The sequence below is a fragment of the Atractosteus spatula genome, chromosome 6 (assembly GCF_055471065.1).
Source record: "Atractosteus spatula isolate fAtrSpa1 chromosome 6, fAtrSpa1.hap1, whole genome shotgun sequence".
NCBI classification, from domain to species: domain Eukaryota; kingdom Metazoa; phylum Chordata; class Actinopteri; order Semionotiformes; family Lepisosteidae; genus Atractosteus; species Atractosteus spatula.
This window is the reverse complement of record NC_142711.1, coordinates 15,878,037-15,897,328: the sequence shown is the minus strand read 5'-3', so window position 1 is coordinate 15,897,328 and position 19,292 is coordinate 15,878,037. Positions and strand designations below refer to the sequence as shown.

Genomic DNA, 19,292 nt, shown 5'->3' with positions numbered 1-19,292 from the left:
GCAGAGCAGACCGTGAGAAGATATCTATGGAATGAACCCCTGTTTCACGCCTGCTTCACAATTCATTACGAACCGAGTTCGCAGGTTTCGCAGTGTCAATCAGTGTCAGTCAGGCAGTGATTTCGGTTCTGCCTTGTAAGTAACGCAGGGTAAGGTGGGCTTGTCGCAGGGGAGTCGTCACAGAGTTTTCTTCTCACACGGAGGAGAGACGGGACCGCAGCCCGTCCAGGGAGCCGCGACCGCGAGTTAACTCCATAGGCGACGCATTCACGGAGCCGCCTCTCCGAGTGAAATCGTGTTCATAACGGTTCATAACGGTCAGAAAGACAGAAAAGACTGTATGCGGTAACGGGAAGAAAATATCGCCGTTCCCGGTGAGGCTCGGCCCGGGCCAGTGAAGGTGCGCGGACACCCGGAGCTCCGAGGGCGTTTCGTGGTCTCCGGGCTTGACGACTGCCGTGCCTGTGAGGTGAGGACGGGAGTTTAGTAACGCTAGCTAGCGTTGTCTGGGTAGCCGCAGAGTCAATAGAGCCAGAGAGCCAGCTGAACCTTCGCCTGCTGTTGACTTAGCGGCTGTTTACCGAGAGACCCGCCCGGACCGCAGCGCCGCTCCGGAGATCAGCAGCTCCCGGCTTCAGCTCAAATTGTTATTTTTTAAGCCACCAGGAATTCAGGACCTTCCGCGCTCTTCACCCTCCCTTCCTTGGAACAGCGAAAACCGCGTGAGAAGGTAAGGCTTCTGTTCACCGGCTTCAGACAGATTCCTGTCAATCTGGCAAGGAAAAAGCTCTCTAGCTGCGCTCCGCTCCGCGCTGTGGGACTACTGTTTCCACAACAATAATAATAGTATATCGCTACATATTATTTATTACACTTTTGGACACTCCAGTCACATTGCTTTACAGGTAATGGGGATCCCCTCCACCACCACCAGTGTGCAGCCCCACCTGGATGATGTGACAGCAGCCATAGTGCACCAGTACTCTCACCACACACCGGCTCTCAGTGGGGAGGAGAACAGAGTGATGAAGCCACTTCAGAGATGGGGATTATCAGGAGGCCATGATTATCAGGAGGCCAGGGGGAAATTTGACCAGGACACTGGGGTAACACCCCTACTCTTTTCAAGAAACACCCTGGGATTTTTTATGACCACACAGAGTCAGGACCTCGGTTTTATGTCTCATCTGAAGGACAGGACGTTTTTACAGTATAGTGTCCCCATCACTGTACTGGGGCATCAGGACCCACATGGACAACAGGGTGAGCGCCCCCTGCTGACCTTTCTGACACCTCTTCCAGCAGCAACCTTACAGTAGTGCTGCCCAGGAGGTCTCCCATCCAGGTACTGACCAGGCTCACACCTGCTGAGCTTCAGGGGGCTGCCAGCTGTGAGTTGCCGGGTAACATAGTGTAACGTTGCCATAGCCAAAATGTAAATGTATTGGCTCTCTGAAGGCACCAGTTCTGTAGGGGTTTGGGCATTTACTGAGACAATTATTAATTGTAGCAGTAAATCACAAAGTTGATTCTTTTGATGGCTTTAGAATCCAACCATGCGACATAACTCAAACAACGCACACACACAGGTACTAATACACGAGGATACATTTATTAATACATAAAATATGCATATAAAACTAACTGATCTTATCGAGAGGGTTATCAGAATACAAAAGATATATATTCAGTCAGTTATGAAGTGTTACACATATCAAGAGGACATACGTTCAGTATATCATTCATTTAGACCATTTCGTAAATGAACTTGGTTATAACTTCTACATTGGATACTCAAAACAAGTACATAACTCTTAGGAATTAAATTGATATCAACTGGTTGGGATAACAATTGAATTCTCGAGCAGTAATGCATTGAAGTTGAATACTCATCCAATCTCTGGGGATTCATATCTCCTGCAGGCACAAACAATCAGCTGCAGGCTTGTTGCTGTCCAATCCGCGCTCTCTGGCTCCGTGCCAGGCTGTGCTGTGCGGCTTGCGACGGTGCGCTGCTGACGCTCACTGACCGGCTAGTTAGTGTTGGCTTTAACTAGCAAAGTTTGTGCACAAGTCAAAAGATGACTGTGAGTCCCAGCAGGTCAGGAAGAGGACCGGTTCGTTCCTGATGAAGCGCTAGTTCTGAATAGTGATTCAGCTGTCCACAGTTCCGACCTGTTCACGAGGCTTGCTGCTGATGCTAACCTCGGGTGGATCCTCTGGTTACTCTCTGGCAACCTCCGCTCTAGACTCTTAGAACAAAGGAAAGTTCTGGCACTCGGACACACTGGCCGTTCTGTGGTTGTCCGGGCTGAGTCTCAGGATGGTCAGGAGGCACGCTGCGAGAATGTCCTGCCCTTGGGAGCCTTCTGCTCCTGGGCTGTCCTGCCCTGGAATTCTCCTTTGAATTCCCTTTAGAAAAGTCCACAGAAGTCCACTGAATCTTACTGAATCTCCCAGGCTCTCTGTGTTGCCTGTTTTTACCTGGAGGAACTTCAGCTCGTTGATTGGCTGAAAGTTCCATGGGCATCAGAGTCCCACGTGGGTTACTCAGCCCTACCAGTCCCTGATTGGTTGATCAAGGTGAGATATGAGTCACTTACTCCTGACACTTAGGAATGCAGTCCAGATGTCCATCTGGCACTCCCTAGACAGATAGGCACCAATGGATGACCATTGATCATGATAGCCAGGCTTAGCTAAGTGCATCCCCCTTTGGGAGCTGTCCTAGGAAACCTTATCAAAAGAAACCTTAAATCAGTCTGCATGAATAGTTTCTCTGTGGCTGCACCACAGAGATGAACAGAGAGATGAGGCCTAATTTGGGAAAGCTCAGAAACACTTAATTCTTTCTTATTAATAAGCCTCGCTGCTACAATAGCTACTGTCTTTTCAGTAAATATTCCAAATACTTATGGATATAATAAATATGTTTGCTCCATATAAATATGTAGTATACATCAGCCTTCACCTGGGTGACACTGGGTACCTTTTCTTCACCAGCTGCACTAGATCAGCTCCTTATTGGCTTAATGAGACCAGATAAGAAGCTTTTCCCAGCTCTTCAGGTCTGCAGACACTCCCTGGGCCCGTGGGCAAAGCAGATTAGGGTACACTCTGGGGTACACCTCTCCTGTTAATGTTAGGAGGAGGGGAGGTCAGTCCCTCTCTGGGAGAAAGGGGTGTCTTTGAACTGGTGAAACTGTGAAGATGGGTTTTTTGAAGTTCTGAGCAAAGAATTTAATGAGCAAATTAGAGTAGAGTAGAGAGTAGAGGCGTTTATTGCCATATGTACACGTACATTGGAATTCTTAATCGCGCTGATCTTTCAGAACATATACAGTACAACAGGCAACACCACACAATGTAGACAACAGGAACAATAAATATGTGGTGGAAATTTAAATAAGTGTAGTACTGGGACCAAAATAAAATGGTAGACGATGTAAAAAGTGTGTACTGCAGATGTGTATTAAGGCAGTGCACGCTAATGAGAGGGAAAGGCCTACTTTAACCGTATCTTGTCTGAAATGAGTAAAAGGGTTCAGGGAAGCAGAATATCAATGATGTGATTGATATTGATGATGATGATATGATGATGGTGATATTGGTGATGATGATAGTGGTGATGATAATGGTGATATTGGTGATGATGATAATGATGTGATTGATATTGATGATGATGATAAGATGGTGATATTGGTGATGATGGTAGTGATGATGATGGTGAAATTGGTGATGATGATAGAGGTGATGATAATGGTGATATTGGTGATGATGATAATGATGTGATTGATATTGATGATGATGATATGATGGTGATATTGGTGATGTTGTTGGTGATGATGATGGTTATATTGTTGAGCATGATAGTGGTGATGATGATGGTGATGTTGGTGATGATGATGTGATATAGGTGATGATGATGGTAACTGTTGTTTACAGGCTGAACTAGAAGAACGAGAAAACGAGCATCAGCACAACGTCCTGGGAAAGATGAAGAGACAGGCGGACTGAGAGACACTGTGAAAGGAAGATGTCCTCTTTTCTCAGCAAGCTGGGTTCTGAGATGGACTGGCTGCAGGTGCTTAGAAACACCTCTGTCCTTGTGGGGACCGGGACTGAATCAGTGAGTGACCACCGGGGGGCGCTCTGGAGCCTGCACTGGCTCTGGGGACAGGGGGACAGGGAGAGAGGAAGGACGGGGGGCGGGCCCTCCTCTGTGCCCTATTCCTACCAGGTGTCCCACCTGTTCGTGGGGCTCACTCTCCCCCTGTCCCTGTCCCTGCTCTTCCTGCTGGGCATCTTCAACATCCTGATCCTCTGCAACCTGCGGAGCAGCAGGGCCGGCCTCAGGCCCCCTGGGGGCCGGGTGTCCGGGCCCACCGCTCGGGCGCTGGTCTCCATGGGGGTGGCAGACACCGCCCTGTGCATGACCGCGGCGCCCACTGTGCTGCTGTCCGACCTGGGGGTCCCATTCCCCTTCTACCCCTGCCTGCTGCTGAGCTGCACCGTCCTGGGCTGGGCCATGGTGTCCTCCTTTCACCACGTGCTCATGGCGTACTACCGCTGGAAGCTGATCACGCAGCCGCACAGGTGAGCGCGGTGGGGGGGGGCAGGAGCGCTGAACATGAGATGGGAGGCAAATGAGAGGAGCTCCTCCAGTTCAAAGCTAATTGATCCCAGGAGCTCATCCAGCTGTTTCTTGGAAGAAACCAGGGTATCGGCTTTAACAACGTGGCTGGACAGCTTGCTCCCTGCTTCCATCACCCTTTGTGCAAAGAAGTGCCTCCTGTTCCAGTAGTTCCCAGTTGTGTCCTCTGGTGGGGGTTGCAGTGTTCATGCATGGTGTTATTCACGGTGGAGATGAGAGTTCAGGGCTCTGATATTGTCGCTGATATACCCAGCTGCGTACAGTATATAAGGATTAGTGTGACTTGCTTTTGATCATTCTCTTTAATCACTATATTGATCAATATATATATATATCAGTATGGGTATGTGGATGGGATGAGTGCCGTCCAGTCGGTGTCGACTCATGGTGACCCTATGGTCACTATCCCCCGTCACTATCCATAGACTTTTCATGGCACGATACAGAAGTAGACTGCCAGGCCTTTCTTCTGTGCAGATAGTGCGAGTGTCGTTGCCGTTGTGACAGAAACGTGATCCTCCGCCGCCAACACCACCCTCCCACTCTGCTGCAGCCCACTGTGGGTTATTAGAGAACCTTGCCCCCGACGTAGATCACGAACCCACTACCCTGAGATTGAGTCTAACGCTCTACCAACACAGCTAGTCGAGGCAGTATACTCATCAGTTAATCAATATGCTGATTAACAGTACACAGTGGAACATGTTTGTACATCTGCCTCATTTTGCTTTTGAAATATTTGTCCGGTAACGAGAGACATTCTGGCTCCGGCTGGTATTTCTCTGCCTGTGCTGCGCTGGACCGAGCCGAGAGAGCGGGCGCCCCTCATTCTCACTCTCAGAGGGCGGACCTGTCTGTCCGGCGGTCTGGCCCTCTGTCTGTCTGGGTGTGGAGATGTACAGTTGTATCAAATACAAAAAAAAACTTCATTTAGGGTTGCGAGGGTCTGGATCATGCAAGCCAGCCCAGTTGTTGAAGCTGGTGTCCTGGTGTCTTTCACAAAACGGCCTGTAAGAATCTGACCAAGCCTGACGTTGTCCTCAGACACACACTGGTGACAAACCAAGTTAGCTGAACCTACACAATGGATATAGATAATAGATCCTACAGATACTCCATCAGTACATCAATACATTTTAAAGAACTTTCATAACTATTTATTTTATTGTTACATTCATGTGAGAGGTGTAATGTGCAATTTAAACAGATCTGTCTGTATAATAAACTGCAGATTTGTGTCTGTGTGTGGTACACTGCAGTGTCTTCAGCCAGGCGGTGTTGGCACTAACCCTCCTCTCTCCCCTCTGCAGCAGTCGGGGTAGACAAGCGTGGAGCTCCTCCCTGTTCCCTCTGTCTCTGTGCTGGGTGGCTGGCGTTGCCATCAGCTGCCTGCCTTACCTGGGCTACAACAACTACCCCAACCTGCAGGCCGCCTCGTACAGCGCAGCAGCCAATCACAGCCCTGGAGTCAACCTGAGCTCCCTCACTCACCCAGCCAATCACAGCCCCGCACCCAGTCATATTTCCGCCACTACAGCCAATCACAGCCCTGGAGTCAACCTGAGCTCACTCACTCACCCAGCCAATCACAGCCCCACACTCAGCTATGTTCCCGCCACTACAGCCAATCACAGTCCTGGGCTCACTTACACCACCACTGCTGCAGCCAATCAGAACCCTGCAGGCAGACAGATTCCCTTCAGCGCAACACCTTACGTCTCGGAAGATGCACTGAAAGAACATGCTTTCCACAGTGTGCCAGCACACACCTACTCTGCATCACCGAACAACCCCAGAGTCCCCTACATGAAGGATCTGTTAGCATTCACTGTTCCCAGTTTGACCACTCCCATCTCTCCATCTGTTCACCAATGGCCTAACTCTGCTGTGAATTCCAGTAAGAGAGCATCCCCTGGTCACACACCTGGACTTCCACAGCAGCCTCCTGCCTCCTCACACAGCGATAGAGTTTGCTGTCCTAGGCCTGTTAACATCCATCCTCAGACTAAGCCTTTCGTATCCACCTGGAATGCACCAGTGACTGACCACAGTTCCAGGAGGGTGTACAGGAAGCCAGCCCTGCCCCACCAACACTCCCCGCAGCCAGTCAGCGACAGAGATGTCGAAACCTTCTCTCTTCTCACTGACACGCCCTCAGCCAGGTATAGCTTTCTTTCGGGGCGCAGGGTCACGTCAAGGCAAGTCCAGAACCCTGGGACGGTCAATGGGGCCAAGACCACACAGTCTGCAGCAGCCATTGGGCCTGGAAGCAGTCAAGGTGGTATCAAACCAGCCGGACTCGGTGTCCTCCCCCCCGTGTCAGACCTCCGCCAGGAGAGTCACAGGATCCCCAAGGGCAACCGCAACGGACTCGCCCTCACTACCGAGACCCCTGCCTCCGACAGCACGCCCACAACCCCCGGAGAGTCACTCTCAAGTGGGCAGCAGATGGAGAAGGACCCCGGGCGACCTCTGACCTCGCCGCACCGCCTGAAGCCATATTTCCCGCTGCCACGTGCCCTGAAAATACCCACCTTGGAGTGCGCTGGCAGCCCCAGCTCCTGCCGGGTCCCCTGCATCTACCAGAACGTCTTGTCCCTCACCTACCTCACCTACGTCGTCTTCCTGTGCGGGGTGACTCTGCCCCTGGGCGTGACCTGCCTCCTCTACTGCCTGGCCTTCCGGGCCATCCGGGCGCACTGCCGCGGCCGTGCCCTCCTCTCGCCCCCCGCCTCCTCCGCCCCCCGCGCGCCCTCCCACAATTCCCTGTTCTACCTCCGGCAGAGGCGCGTGGCCAGGCTGACGGCGCTGCTCTTCGGCCTGTACTTCCTGTCGCGCCTGCCCTTCAACCTGCTGAACGCCGTCATGCTGCTGTGCCCCTCCTGCCCCGTGCCGTACTGGGCGCCCCCGCTGGCGATCCTGTGCGCCGTCTTCAGCGCCGCCTCCAACCCCCTCATCTACCTGGTGAGGGGCGAGGGGAAGCTGGGCAAGGTGCTGAGGCAGGCCCTGTCGCCGAACCAACACTAGGGGGCGCCCCCGCCCGCCGGGGGCTTGGTGGTTGGGTCGGGAGACTCTTCAGCGGAGGGACAGGAGGCAGTCCTGAGCTCAGTGCACACGGCACCGCGGTGCTGGGTCTGTCCGACAGCACAGCCAGACCCTTTCACACACTGCAGCCTCACGATTACACCACACAGCACGGGACAGAGGTGCGTCTGCTTCAGGCTCAGGCGGTTTTCGTTCTGTTCTTGAAAACCGATCACGTCTTCTCTTTAAGACCTCAGTAGGAGAAAAACCTGTTACTGCTGTTTTTACAAAGTCATTTCTTGTTGTACTTCAACAGACAGGTTTTTGACTGATACCAAATTTCGTAGTTGAGTTCCCACATTCCAGTAATAATTCCCTTTTTCCACAGTGTGATTACACGCTAACACAAAAACCTTGAACCTGCGGATATACGTGTATTCAGTGTTTGTGAGTGTCGTTTCTCTGTGTACCGTGTTCTCTACATCCCAGGCTGTGCAGGAGAGCCTCAGACGCAGATGAGACCCTGTGCGATTTCCTCCTGACCAAATCGAAGTGCAAACTGAGGCGGATGTAAAGTGTTTGGTGAATATCGCCCCTTGCGGGTGTTTCTCTGCATGCATCCTTCTGTCGCGATATTGCTGCATCTTTGTCTTCTCGTTAATAAATAAAAGCTATGCTGATGAAAACGAAATGTCCTGGATTGTCTCACTTGGCGGTGTGATGGCTGTTAGGGGTCTACGGTGGAGTCGCAGTGAGAACTGCCGGTTGCACAGCCGGATTTAAAGGCTTTGCAGTCGTGGTGCCCAGCAGAGGGCGCTATGAGCTTTACTAGCAGTAAAACACGATCGGATCTGCGGCGTGCAGGGGCTCTACTGCCCGCCTAGCGAGCCTCTTCTGGATTGAGACCATTTCACGGCTCTGAGAAACCTCATTCGTTAGTGCTACGTTTGTGCGGTTTGTGCTGTTGAAAGTAGCGTTTGTGCTGCTTTAGTTCCCGAGATATAGCGCCTTGTTTTTCCGGCGATCAAGTGACACTGCACGGTGACTTTGAGCTCCAGTGACCCCGTCTGCCGAGTTCAAGCGCTCTGTTACAGTTGAGCTCGTACCCTTAACATTTTAAAGACAATCAATATCCATAAACATATGAGCCTCCTTAGATGTGAATAACACTAAGACATGACGCATGCCAACAAGTTAACCATCTATGACATAAACCAGTGGTTGTAATCTATGTAAAATCACCGAGATTGTAAGATCTATGGTTTTTATTTTCTAAGGTACGTTTTCCTTTTCTTTGTTGCCAAACACCTAACTGTGGGATACCATCGCGACAAGACCCCCACAGCATGTCCTGATAGGAACTCCATGTATATCGCGGCAGTGTATATCACGACTGGTGCCATGCTTCCATGCCACCCTGACGACAAAGGTCTCATATCAGGACATGATATAACCAGATAGTACGTGTTGCAATATATGGACTTTGTGTCCCGACATGGGGTCAGCATATCCTGTAAGGGTATGTTCTATCACAGCATATGGACTCCATTACGCCACATGAGGATGGGGGATTTCGTCTGGGGTATATCATATCGCGATATATGGGCTTCATGTCGTGACATGGGCTTGACAGTTTTGGTCATATCGCGATATATGGACTCCATGTCGCGACATGGGGGGGGGGAGTTTTGGCTGGGTATGTCATATCGCGATATGCGGGCTCTATGTCGCGACATGGGCGGCGGGGGCTTTTTGTCGGGGTATGTCATATCGCGATATATGGACTTAATGTCGCGACAGTGGTGCCATGACCGTGATGCGTGCACTCCTATCGTGACATGCTATCGGAGTCGTGAACGCGCTGTGGATGCCACGACATTCTTTGTCTGCTATTCAGTTTTGACCTCAGTGCGACTTCTCTTAGATTGATCAGTAATTGGAAACCAATGGATGTGTTACTGTATATCCAGCGTGTTCATACAGCACGCACGCTACACACAGAACTTCCGCTGTGGCGCTTTACCCACTCAGAGTGTCGTTTCTCACTCTTCACCCAATCGCGACCCGAACTGTTCGGGGGTTTAGCCAATCACGGGTCTGAGAGCTGTTCAAGCCAGCAGCGCCAGGTGAATCGGCTAGTTTACTGTCAATGAGAATCTTTTTTTAAAATGCTTTATTTATTTGCAAAATAACTACATCGGCTTATTTTTTTAACGTCTTTATTGATTCACAATGTCCCGTACTCTTCAGAATAAATACATTTTTTATTTGCAATATAAATGTCTCCGCTGCTTCCTATAATGAATACATGGTATTTGAATAATTTTAATCGTTAATATTTAAGGAAACACAAAGATAAAAGCACTGTGTGCTCACCGCTTCATGTTTGCGCATAAGACCCCTGTAGATACAACACACGGATAATGTTTATTAAAGAAATCAGATATATGTTCACTTCTGTTATGTGAAAATAAAAAATATGTTTCCAGTATTGCCGCGGTCCGCAGGTGTGAGACGGTGGGCTTTCCAGTGTTGCTTCTCGGATGTGTTATTTACTACCCGCGACAACCTTGTACGTAGTGCCCCTTAAAAACACACTGGTTCTTTTTCACGTTAACGAATGTGCTTTGCATAAAAAGTGCAACAGTGGTCTTGTTGTTCGTGAAGTTGCAGATTCAAGCCTTTTTGAACACGTGGCTCGACAGACGGGTCGAATCTTTACACGTCCCTTAGTGCGCGTGTTTATTTAAGAAGGAGACCGTGAGAAACTGCTCACTTCTTCAGATTTTTTTAAAAAGCAGACCGCTACGAAGTATTAAGACGTGCTCGTTAAAGCCCCTTGGTAAGAACATGCAACTGTTTGCTAGTGTTTACTTTTTGAGACTACACCCGCAACTCTTCTGATTAGGGTATGTGATATTCGTGACATTTAATTTTCCTGCTCACGGATATTAAATGCAAAATCCACCGCCACCCCCCACCCGGGCAGAGGGCAGAGGGCAGAGGAACACAGTTGCACAACTGTTACTCTCACACCGGTAACAGACGCTTGAACTCGGCAGACGGGGTCACTGGAGGTCAAAGTCACCGTGCATGGTCACGTGATCACCGGAAAAACAAGGCGCTATATCTCGGAATCGAAAACAGTACAAACCGGCCCAAACGCAGCACTAACGGATGAGGTGGGTTTAATCGTTTGTGCTGTCTGTAGTGGGGCTGACTTCATGGAGCTCAAGGTAAACCCTGCATGGTATTTTAAATACAATATTTCGGACGGATTTTGAATCTTGCGTTTTGCAACGCATAAGTTTTGCATAACTTCAGAGGAACTCGTAAAACTACTGAACAATCTTAAAGCAGGCATACGAAATACTTAGAACTGTTATAAGCAACAAGTGAAAATGAGCTCTTGCAGCTTTTCTTTAGATTCCTTATATGAGAGCTTTGCAAACTAGCCGTCATTTGAACGGGAATGTGCCGATTCTTAGACAGTGACGAGATTATCGCCATATTCAATTCCAAGCCCCGACCCTCCTCTGGTCTAGAAGGTCAAAACCTCACAACAGAGGCAGGCACTGATTGTGTGTGTGTGTCCGCCGTGGCACAGTAGCGTTCGGCAGCCTCGGTAATTGTTGCTTAACCTGTGTGTGTTTGTGAGTGAGTGAGAGAGAGAGAGACAGTATGTGTATATGAGGTTCCGCTAATTCTGCTGTTTGATTATACCGCTCGAGGATTGCATTGTAAATTGGAGGGGTGCCCATATGCTGGCAGGACGGTCAGTTAGAGCCTGGGCCACCCACTTTTGCACAGGCCCACCCAAAAATCAATTCCTGGCCACGCCCCTGCTTTTACCAAACTTGTACACCACAGGAAGCATGATGTGTCGTGCAAAATGTTTTGTTGAGGTCGGAACAGCACAACCATCGCATTGAATACAAAGTACATGGTGCTGTTTAAAAACCCTAGATATGAACTACAGATTACTGCGTTGGCCTGTCAGATGTATCTCGGTAAACCCATTATTTTGGAAGCGTTCGAAGACGCTACTAGCAGCCTCTCGGTTACTTGCGGATGGAGTGCAAGTGCAAGCACACATAAGCACACCGATCGAGACAGGTCTTTCCTCCCAGATGTACCAGTGGCTTGTGTATTCACACAATCTGAAAGCCGATGATTTCACACGCGCAGTGTGGGTCACAGTCGAGAAATCGCACTCAGGCTGTGAGCGTGTCTTCCCGCGTGGCTGTCTCACAGTTACCAGTAAGAGCTGCACCCCGCCAGCACAAAGCTCTTCTCCGTGGGGCTTCCGACAGCCTTGTTCAGACAATCGCGGAAATCGCTCTGAAGACCCTGAAAGGAAAGATACCTCTAACTTCTGAACAGTCTGGGGCCCTGAAGAAAAGGCGTGTTTCTAAAGACTCTGAGCAAAAAGGGTGTTTCTCTTCAAAGAAACTCTTAGTTAACCATCCGGGAGGTTTTAGTGGGACATGAGTGAGTAGTGTGAAGTCAGTCGGGCTCTCTGTCCATTAGCCATCTTACAAGCAATGTTTGTGCTGGTTCAATAAAAAGTTTTCTTTTTAATTAAAAGCGAATCAGGCGTCTGTGCACCGGAGAAGCACTGCCGCCCTGTGGCGGCATCTGGTACTGCACAGAACCTCCTCTCCCTGTTCCCTCTCTCAAAGGAGAGCTTCAAGAGCCGTACTGCAATGATCGATGAATTCCAAGGTTTCCAAAGTTAGACAGCATCAAAATAATTACAAAACAAATCGAAAAATAAAACATTTGACAGCGGGCAGCACGTTGCTCAGGGATTAACTTTGGTACCTCAAAGCGCTGGGGCCCTGGGTTCGGTTGCTATCTGTGTGGAGTTTGTCTCCCCATGTTCAAGTGGGTTTCCTCTGAGTGCTCCAGTTTCCTCCCACACTTCAAAGACATACTGGCTGAAAACGTGGCCCTGGTGTGAGTGTGTTTGTGTCTGCGATGCCCTGTCTTACCGTGTGTACACTGCCTCGTGCCCGCTGCTTGCTGGGATAGGCTCCAGCTCCCCCTGATCCTGTACTGCGTTAAGTGGTTAGAACATGGATAGGTTCTTTGACAGGTTAATTCCTGAGTTTCCTCCCCCAGTAGGATTGTAAATAGTTCTGACTCTGCTAGATGTGGGAATTCTGGGATTAGATGTATTATTTTAGGGAAGAATGTTTTATCAACCCACAGTTTCTCGCTGTACAGTAGAAAATGCATCTCTGTTGCTGCCTTCACCTTGGTGGCTGTGGTCACTGAGCCTGTCCTCTCTGGACAGCCAGGTCTGTCTGTGTCCAGTTTCTATGGCCAGGCTGTGGTCACTGAGTCTGTCCTCTCTGGGCAGCCATCTGATCCATTTGAAGCTTTATAGTGACTGTCTGTGTCCTGGCTGTGGTCACTGAGCCTGAACTTCATCATTATCTGTTTCTCTTTGCTGTTTCTTACCTTGCTCAGATAGTCAGCTAGTGTGTCATATCAGGGACCTGTAGCGTTCCAGTGTGTGTGGTGTTGGTGTGATTGTATCCCAGTGGGTGAGGCAGTGTTGTCTGGCTGGTGCTGTGATGTGGTTGACTTTGATTTGTGCTGTTGTAGCTGTGCTGCCGGTTCAACAGGGCCTTGTAAAGGTGTTCAGTGCTCAATCCTGAGTAATTGCTTTCAGGATTCAATCCCGGTACCTGCACATGTTTGGTATTTGTGCTTAAAGTGTGGATGTTGCTTCAACATTCAATGCCTGTGACAAAACACCAGATTGAAAAGTTGCGCGGTACTTGCTTTTAATTCAGTATTCAAGAGACACAAGCCATTCACGAGTCATTCTGAGTCAATACCGGTGTTGGCTGCTTCTTTTGAAGTATTTGCCCTTTCCTGCCGGCGTTCCTGTCCTCGAACAGCTGGCAGTTCAGGTTGCTCTGCAGGCCGCGGCTCTCCAGAAGGATGACCTTTCTGCACTCTCTCAGAGAGGAGTCTGCCTGCCCCTCTCTCACCTCGAACTTCTCCTGGGGGGGCACCAGCACCTCCCGCTCCCTGGGGAGCAAGGACAGGTTCCCCAGTTCCGCCCCCAGGCACGTCAGGATCTGGAAGCAGGTCCTCGTGCCGAAGCTCTTGGCTACCTTGGGGTCCAGAGAAGTGGAGGTGAAGGAGCCGAACCGGACCTGGCTGTCGCTGGGGGTGAAGAACTTGGACTCGGACCCGCGGAACGTCCAGCGGCACTGTTTTCCGGAGTGCTCCTGCAGCAGGCGGATGGAGTCGGCCAGGAGGAAGTGCAGGGCCTTGTACTGGAAGGAGTCCCTGTAGCTCCTGCCCTGGGTGCGCACTGCGCTGTTGAATTCCTTGTAGATGGAGAAATTCCTCTCGCGGGTGTAGACGTGGATGGCGATGGCGTGGTTGTAGGTCATCCCGGGTGCGAGGCCAGCCAGAGTCTTATTCTTAAACTCCCTCTGAGCGTGTTTCCAAGCCTTGCTAAGCTTTTCCACCAGTTCCTTTGTGAGGAGGGTCCTGCTGACTGCTTCTGCCATCTGATGGTTACACTGCATGTAGGCATCATCGACGGAATCGGGGGACATGCTCATTATGATCTGGCTTGGGACCCGAACCTGCAGAAGAATTCGAGTTCATTCCAGGATTTGCAGTGCTCTCAAGACAGTCTGATCCACTCCAGGCTTTACACTGCTCTCAGACACACTCCCAATGCACAGCGGTCTGATCCGCTCCAGGCTTTACACTGCTCTCAGACACACTCCCACTGCACAGCAGTCTGATCCGCTCCAGGATTTAGACTGCTATCAGACACACTCCCACTGCACAGCAGTCTGATCCGCTCCAGGATTTACACTGCTATCAGACACACTCCCACTGCACAGCAGTCTGATCTGCTCCAGGATTTAGACTGCTATCAGACACACTCCCACTGCACAGCAGTCTGATCCGCTCCAGGATTTACACTGCTATCAGACACACTCCCACTGCACAGCAGTCTGATCCGCTCCAGGCTTTACACTGCTATCAGACACACTCCCACTGCACAGCAGTCTGATCTGCTCCAGGATTTACACTGCTCTCAGACACACTCCCACTGCACAGCAGTCTGATCCGCTCCAGGTCTTACACTGCTCTCAGACACACTCCCACTGCACAGCAGTCTGATCCGCTCCAGGCTTTACACTGCTATCAGACACACTCCCACTGCACAGCAGTCTGATCTGCTCCAGGATTTACACTGCTCTCAGACACACTCCCACTCCACAGCGGTCTGATCCATTTGAAGCTTTATAATGACTGCATAGAACTTTGATCCACTCCAGGTCTTAGCAGATACAGTGTCATCCACGTACTAGAAACTGAATAAAACGTACCTGTCTGGACTCCACAGCCACTAAGAGACCAGTCATCACCATCATCATCAGGGTCTTCATCTCCATGTTGCTCTGTTGAGCTGGGTCACCTGGAAACGGGTGAAGAAGTGTTAATTGAATATACTGCAACTGTTACAGACAGGAGCCACAGTGCCCACGAGGACCTGCTGCAGGAAGATGCCACATTTGCCCGGGCAGTTTTCCCATGGGCGTGTGAGGAATGATGGTCCACTGAGAATCGGAGTTGGCAGAGGGTGTGGGTACATATTGCACATCTGGCCTGTTGGGTAGTCAGTATTAAATTGATCCCAGGATCTCGTCCAGCTGTTTCTTGAAAGAAGCCAGTGTGTCAGCTTTAACAAAATGGCTGGGCAGCTTGTTTCACACTCCCACCACCCTTTGTGTAAAGGAGTGTCTCCTGTTCGCAGTTTTATTGCACTTTCCTGTAGTCCCCACTGTTTCTTGTCTTGGAGATTGAAGAACAACCCCCCCTGCTGGTTTCCTGTCGGGTCAGGAGGAAGTGTGATTGCTCTCTGGCTCAGGTGTGGGCTGAGCCAGGCAGGCAGCTCTGGGTGTGTAAATAGGCCACAGTGCCACCACAAACGTACAGATAGGAATATGTGTCCAGAGTCTCCACTAGGGTGCTTGAAAGCTAATTTGATGGCTGTGGCTTGTTTTCAAGTAGATTATTCCTGCATTCCTACTATATATTTATACTGTATATTTATGCTTTTGCTGATAAGAGAGCAAGCTCTTACAAAGACTAGACTCAGGGCAACAAAGGAAAATCAGGCTTTAAAGTATTTATGCCAGTAAGTATTTAATTGATCCCAGGATGTCAGCCTGAAAAGCCCGTGGGCGGCCATGCCATGGCCTGGGCACTGCTGCTTTCTGTGCCACTGACATCACAGCCTTCTTCTCCACACAGGCCAAGACAAGGGACAGCTGGCACCACTGCAGGACACGCCCACCTCTGCCACACTGTCTGCAGTCATGCTACTGACTGGATGTCAGACGATCCACGCTGACAGGCTGAAGGAACTGAGTCTCCTTAGTCTGAAGGGAGTGTCCCGCACTGACAGGCTGAAGGAACTGAGTCTCTTTAGTACTGAACAGAGAGAGTTATGATCTGATTTAAGGCCTTGACAGTGGAACAAGCTACCCTGCCTTGTCATTGAAGATGACATGCTGCCTTGTTTCAAGAACAACCTGATCTCATTAGTAAATGAATAAGTAATAGGTTTATTCCATGCTGAAAAAAGAAGAAAGAAAACACAAAGTTCCCACCTCACACCTAAAGAAGGCTCCACAGCTGAAAAACGTGTTTTCTTTCTTCTTTTTTTCAGCATGGAATAAACCTATTACTTGTTCCTTTGCAGCTACACATGCTGATGCAGCTACCCACCTGAACTACTCATTAGTAAATACACTACAAAGAGTTTCTGCTTGTTTGGAATACCAGGAACATGTATGTAAGTTTGTGCCTGCTCATGTGCTCATTTGTGTGTTTGTTTGAAAGTACAGTTCTTAAGTAGTATTTTCTTTACTGGATCATACATATTTTGACCTTTGTGCAGGTTTTCATTAACTGTGGTTTAGGGCTCATTTGTAGAATGAACCTGGAGAACTGGAGCATGCCTGCACTCCCCTGTGGACCCTGTCATTAGCAGCTGTTAACAAACATGAGCTACTGTCCCTTAACCACACACCCCTAGAATGCTGCTCAGTATCAGAACTGATTTGCTGACAAGGTCTGGTCCAATCAAGGTCCAAATCAGAAAAAGAGACCTCAGAATTAAGCTAGATCTCAATCTCATTACTCTTACTCTCGGAGAGCAGGAGTCAGGTGAGTTTGATCTCAGTCTTGTTACTCTCCGAGAGCAGGAGTCGGGCGAATTTGATCTCAGTCTCGTTACTCTTGCTCTCGGAGAGCAGGAGTCGGGTGAGTTTGATCTCAGTCTCGTTACTCTTACTCTCCGAGAGCAGGAGTCGGTGAGTTTGATCTCAGTCTCGTTACTCTTACTCTGAGAGCAGGAGTCGGGCGAGTTTGATCTCAGTCTCGTTACTCTTACTCTCCGAGAGCAGGAGTCGGTGAGTTTGATCTCAGTCTTGTTATTCTCAGAGAGCAGGAGTCGGGCGAGTTTGATCTCAGTCTCGTTACTCTTACTCTCGGAGAGCAAGACTCGGGTGAGTTTGATCTCAGTCTCGTTACTCTTACTCTCGGAGAGCAAGAATCGGGTGAGTTTGATCTCAGTCTCGTTACTCTTACTCTCGGAGAGCAAGAATCGGGTGAGTTTGATCTCAGTCTCGTTACTCTTACTCTCTGAGAGCAGGAGTCAGGAGAGTTTGATCTCAGTCTCGTTACTCTTACTCTCCGAGAGCAGGAGTCGGTGAGTTTGATCTCAGTCTTGTTACTCTCAGAGAGCAGGAGTCGGGCGAGTTTGATCTCAGTCTCGTTACTCTTGCTCTCCGAGAGCAGGAGTTGGTGAGTTTGATCTCAGTCTTGTTACTCTCAGAGAGCAGGAGTCGGGCGAGTTTGATCTCAGTCTCATTACCTCTTACTCCCGAGAGCAGGAGTCGGGTGAGTTTGATATCAATCTTGTTACCTGTTACTGTCCGAAAGCAGGAGTCAGGTCAGTCCCTCTCAGTGCGGAGATAGGCGTGCTGTACTTTGTCCCTGCTGTTTGAGCTGTTTGAGCCCTCTGTTCACAGGCAGGGTCCCCAGAACCTCTGAGCGCAGACAGACTTGGTCTGGTGTTTCTCACCTGCCTTATAAGGAGATGTTGTGAGAGAAACATTCTGTGTATCCGTGAAGATAAGGAGATCTTTAAAATCTTGTGGGTTTTCTATTTCTGTTTGAGGTTTTCACACTTCACAGTCTTCTCCTCTACCCTGAAGGTCACAGTGTGGCTACTTAGCAGAGGTGTGAACTTGTTAGGAGACTCTCCCCCGGTCTGCTGCTGCATTCGAACATCGACCCAGGACATGCTGAGAGCTGCTCTCTCTCGGGACAGTAAGGGACATGAAGAATGAAGCAATTCAGCGAGTCTTTAAAGAAAACCCTCAAACACTAGGAGAACACGCAGACTCCACTCAGACAGATCCCTGAGCCCAGACTTAAACCCAGGACCCTAGAACTGTGTGGCAGCTGCATTAACTCGCCATACCAAGGCTCAGCCTTTAGTAACATAGATTCTTTATCAAAATCTGAAACTTAATAGAATCAACACGTAAGAATCAACAAACATACACTCGGCGATGTGAATGTTTTCACACTGTTGGGCAGGAAGCCCTGAGAGCACAGGGACACAGGCTCTCTTGAAATGGGTGCAGTATCAGCCAGAACTGGCCCAGAAGGGGGGGGGCGTGGTCACAGACAAGTCAGCAGATTAAGTGCAGCTTTGCAGTCGCACCCAGGCAGGTTTAAACAGCCGAGTCTTCCAATCAGGGCTGATCACACAGGCATCTGACAGGAGTCAGCAAACTCCTGAAAGACACTGGTGTTGTCAGTCCAACCAAGTGATTCAGGATCAGCAATGAGGCAGCTGGAAATGAAGAGAAAGTGCAGTAATGACTGATAATAGGAGGCAGCTATATACTTTTTAATTGCTCAAATTTGAAAATATTTTGAATATTTAAACATTTCGCTTCGTCCTTTTTTTAAATGGGTTTCTTTAGTCATTTTTTTATATACATTGGTTAAATAAGAAGCTATTTCTTGAAGAATCCCTGATCCTCCATACATGACAGGAGGTACAAGTTGTCCAGCCATGATATTGAAGCCGATACCCTGGCTTCTTTCAAGAAACTGCTGGATGAGATCCTGGGATCAGTTAAGTACTAATGATCCACCGGACCAGACGGGCAGAACAGCCTCCTGTCGTTTGTGACCTTTCACCCCCCTGACTGTGTATTGTGGTTGTGAAAGGATAAGGGTTCTCTCAGGGGTGCCTACAGAGCTGTCATATCGGAAATGACATTAAAAGCATTTTGAAGCAAGGGATTCAAAGAAGGACAGTATGGATGTTCTTCCTGGGTTTCCTCAAGTGCTCCAGTTTCTCCTCTAGAGATAGGACATACTGGGAGGTTAATAGGCTTCTGGGAAAACTGGCCCTGGTCTGAGTGTGTGTGTCTGCCCTGTGATGGACTGACGTTCTGCCCAGGGTGTACCCTGTCTTGTGCCCGTTGCTTGCTGGGATAGGCTCTGGTCCCCCGAGACCCTGAATAGGATAAAGTGGGTA

The 19,292-nt window shown here is 49.5% G+C and overlaps 2 protein-coding genes across 2 annotated transcripts; one reads left to right on the top strand and one right to left on the bottom strand.

The window, feature by feature from the left end:
- Positions 1-613: 613 nt before the first annotated feature.
- On the top strand, positions 614-8,358 carry LOC148832294 (uncharacterized). The gene is made up of 3 exons (XM_088919518.1): positions 614-730; positions 3,946-4,596; positions 5,965-8,358. Exons 2-3 carry the CDS (start codon positions 4,037-4,039, stop codon positions 7,679-7,681), a joined length of 2,277 nt encoding a protein of 758 aa, XP_088775644.1. The 5' UTR covers positions 614-730; positions 3,946-4,036; the 3' UTR covers positions 7,682-8,358.
- A 5,145-nt stretch (positions 8,359-13,503) lies between these two features.
- LOC148832293 (ecto-ADP-ribosyltransferase 5-like) lies at positions 13,504-17,791 on the bottom strand. The gene is made up of 3 exons (XM_088919509.1): positions 17,658-17,791; positions 15,052-15,140; positions 13,504-14,292 (listed from the first exon to the last, which is right to left on the bottom strand). Exons 2-3 carry the CDS (start codon positions 15,115-15,117, stop codon positions 13,504-13,506), a joined length of 855 nt encoding a protein of 284 aa, XP_088775635.1. The 5' UTR covers positions 15,118-15,140; positions 17,658-17,791.
- Positions 17,792-19,292: the final 1,501 nt, after the last annotated feature.

What these genes read in the sequence shown, in the direction of transcription:
- LOC148832294 (XM_088919518.1), top strand. Translation starts at nt 4,037, where the DNA reads ATGTCCTCTTTTCTCAGCAAGCTGGGTTCTGAGATGGACTGGCTGCAG. An exon ending in CTGATCACGCAGCCGCACAG is followed by an intron (nt 4,597 to 5,964) that starts GTGAGCGCGGTG and finishes TCCCCTCTGCAG; the next exon opens with CAGTCGGGGTAGACAAGCGT.
- LOC148832293 (XM_088919509.1), bottom strand. Translation starts at nt 15,117, where the DNA reads ATGGAGATGAAGACCCTGATGATGATGGTGATGACTGGTCTCTTAGTG. An exon ending in TGGCTGTGGAGTCCAGACAG is followed by an intron (nt 14,293 to 15,051) that starts GTACGTTTTATT and finishes ATTCTTCTGCAG; the next exon opens with GTTCGGGTCCCAAGCCAGAT.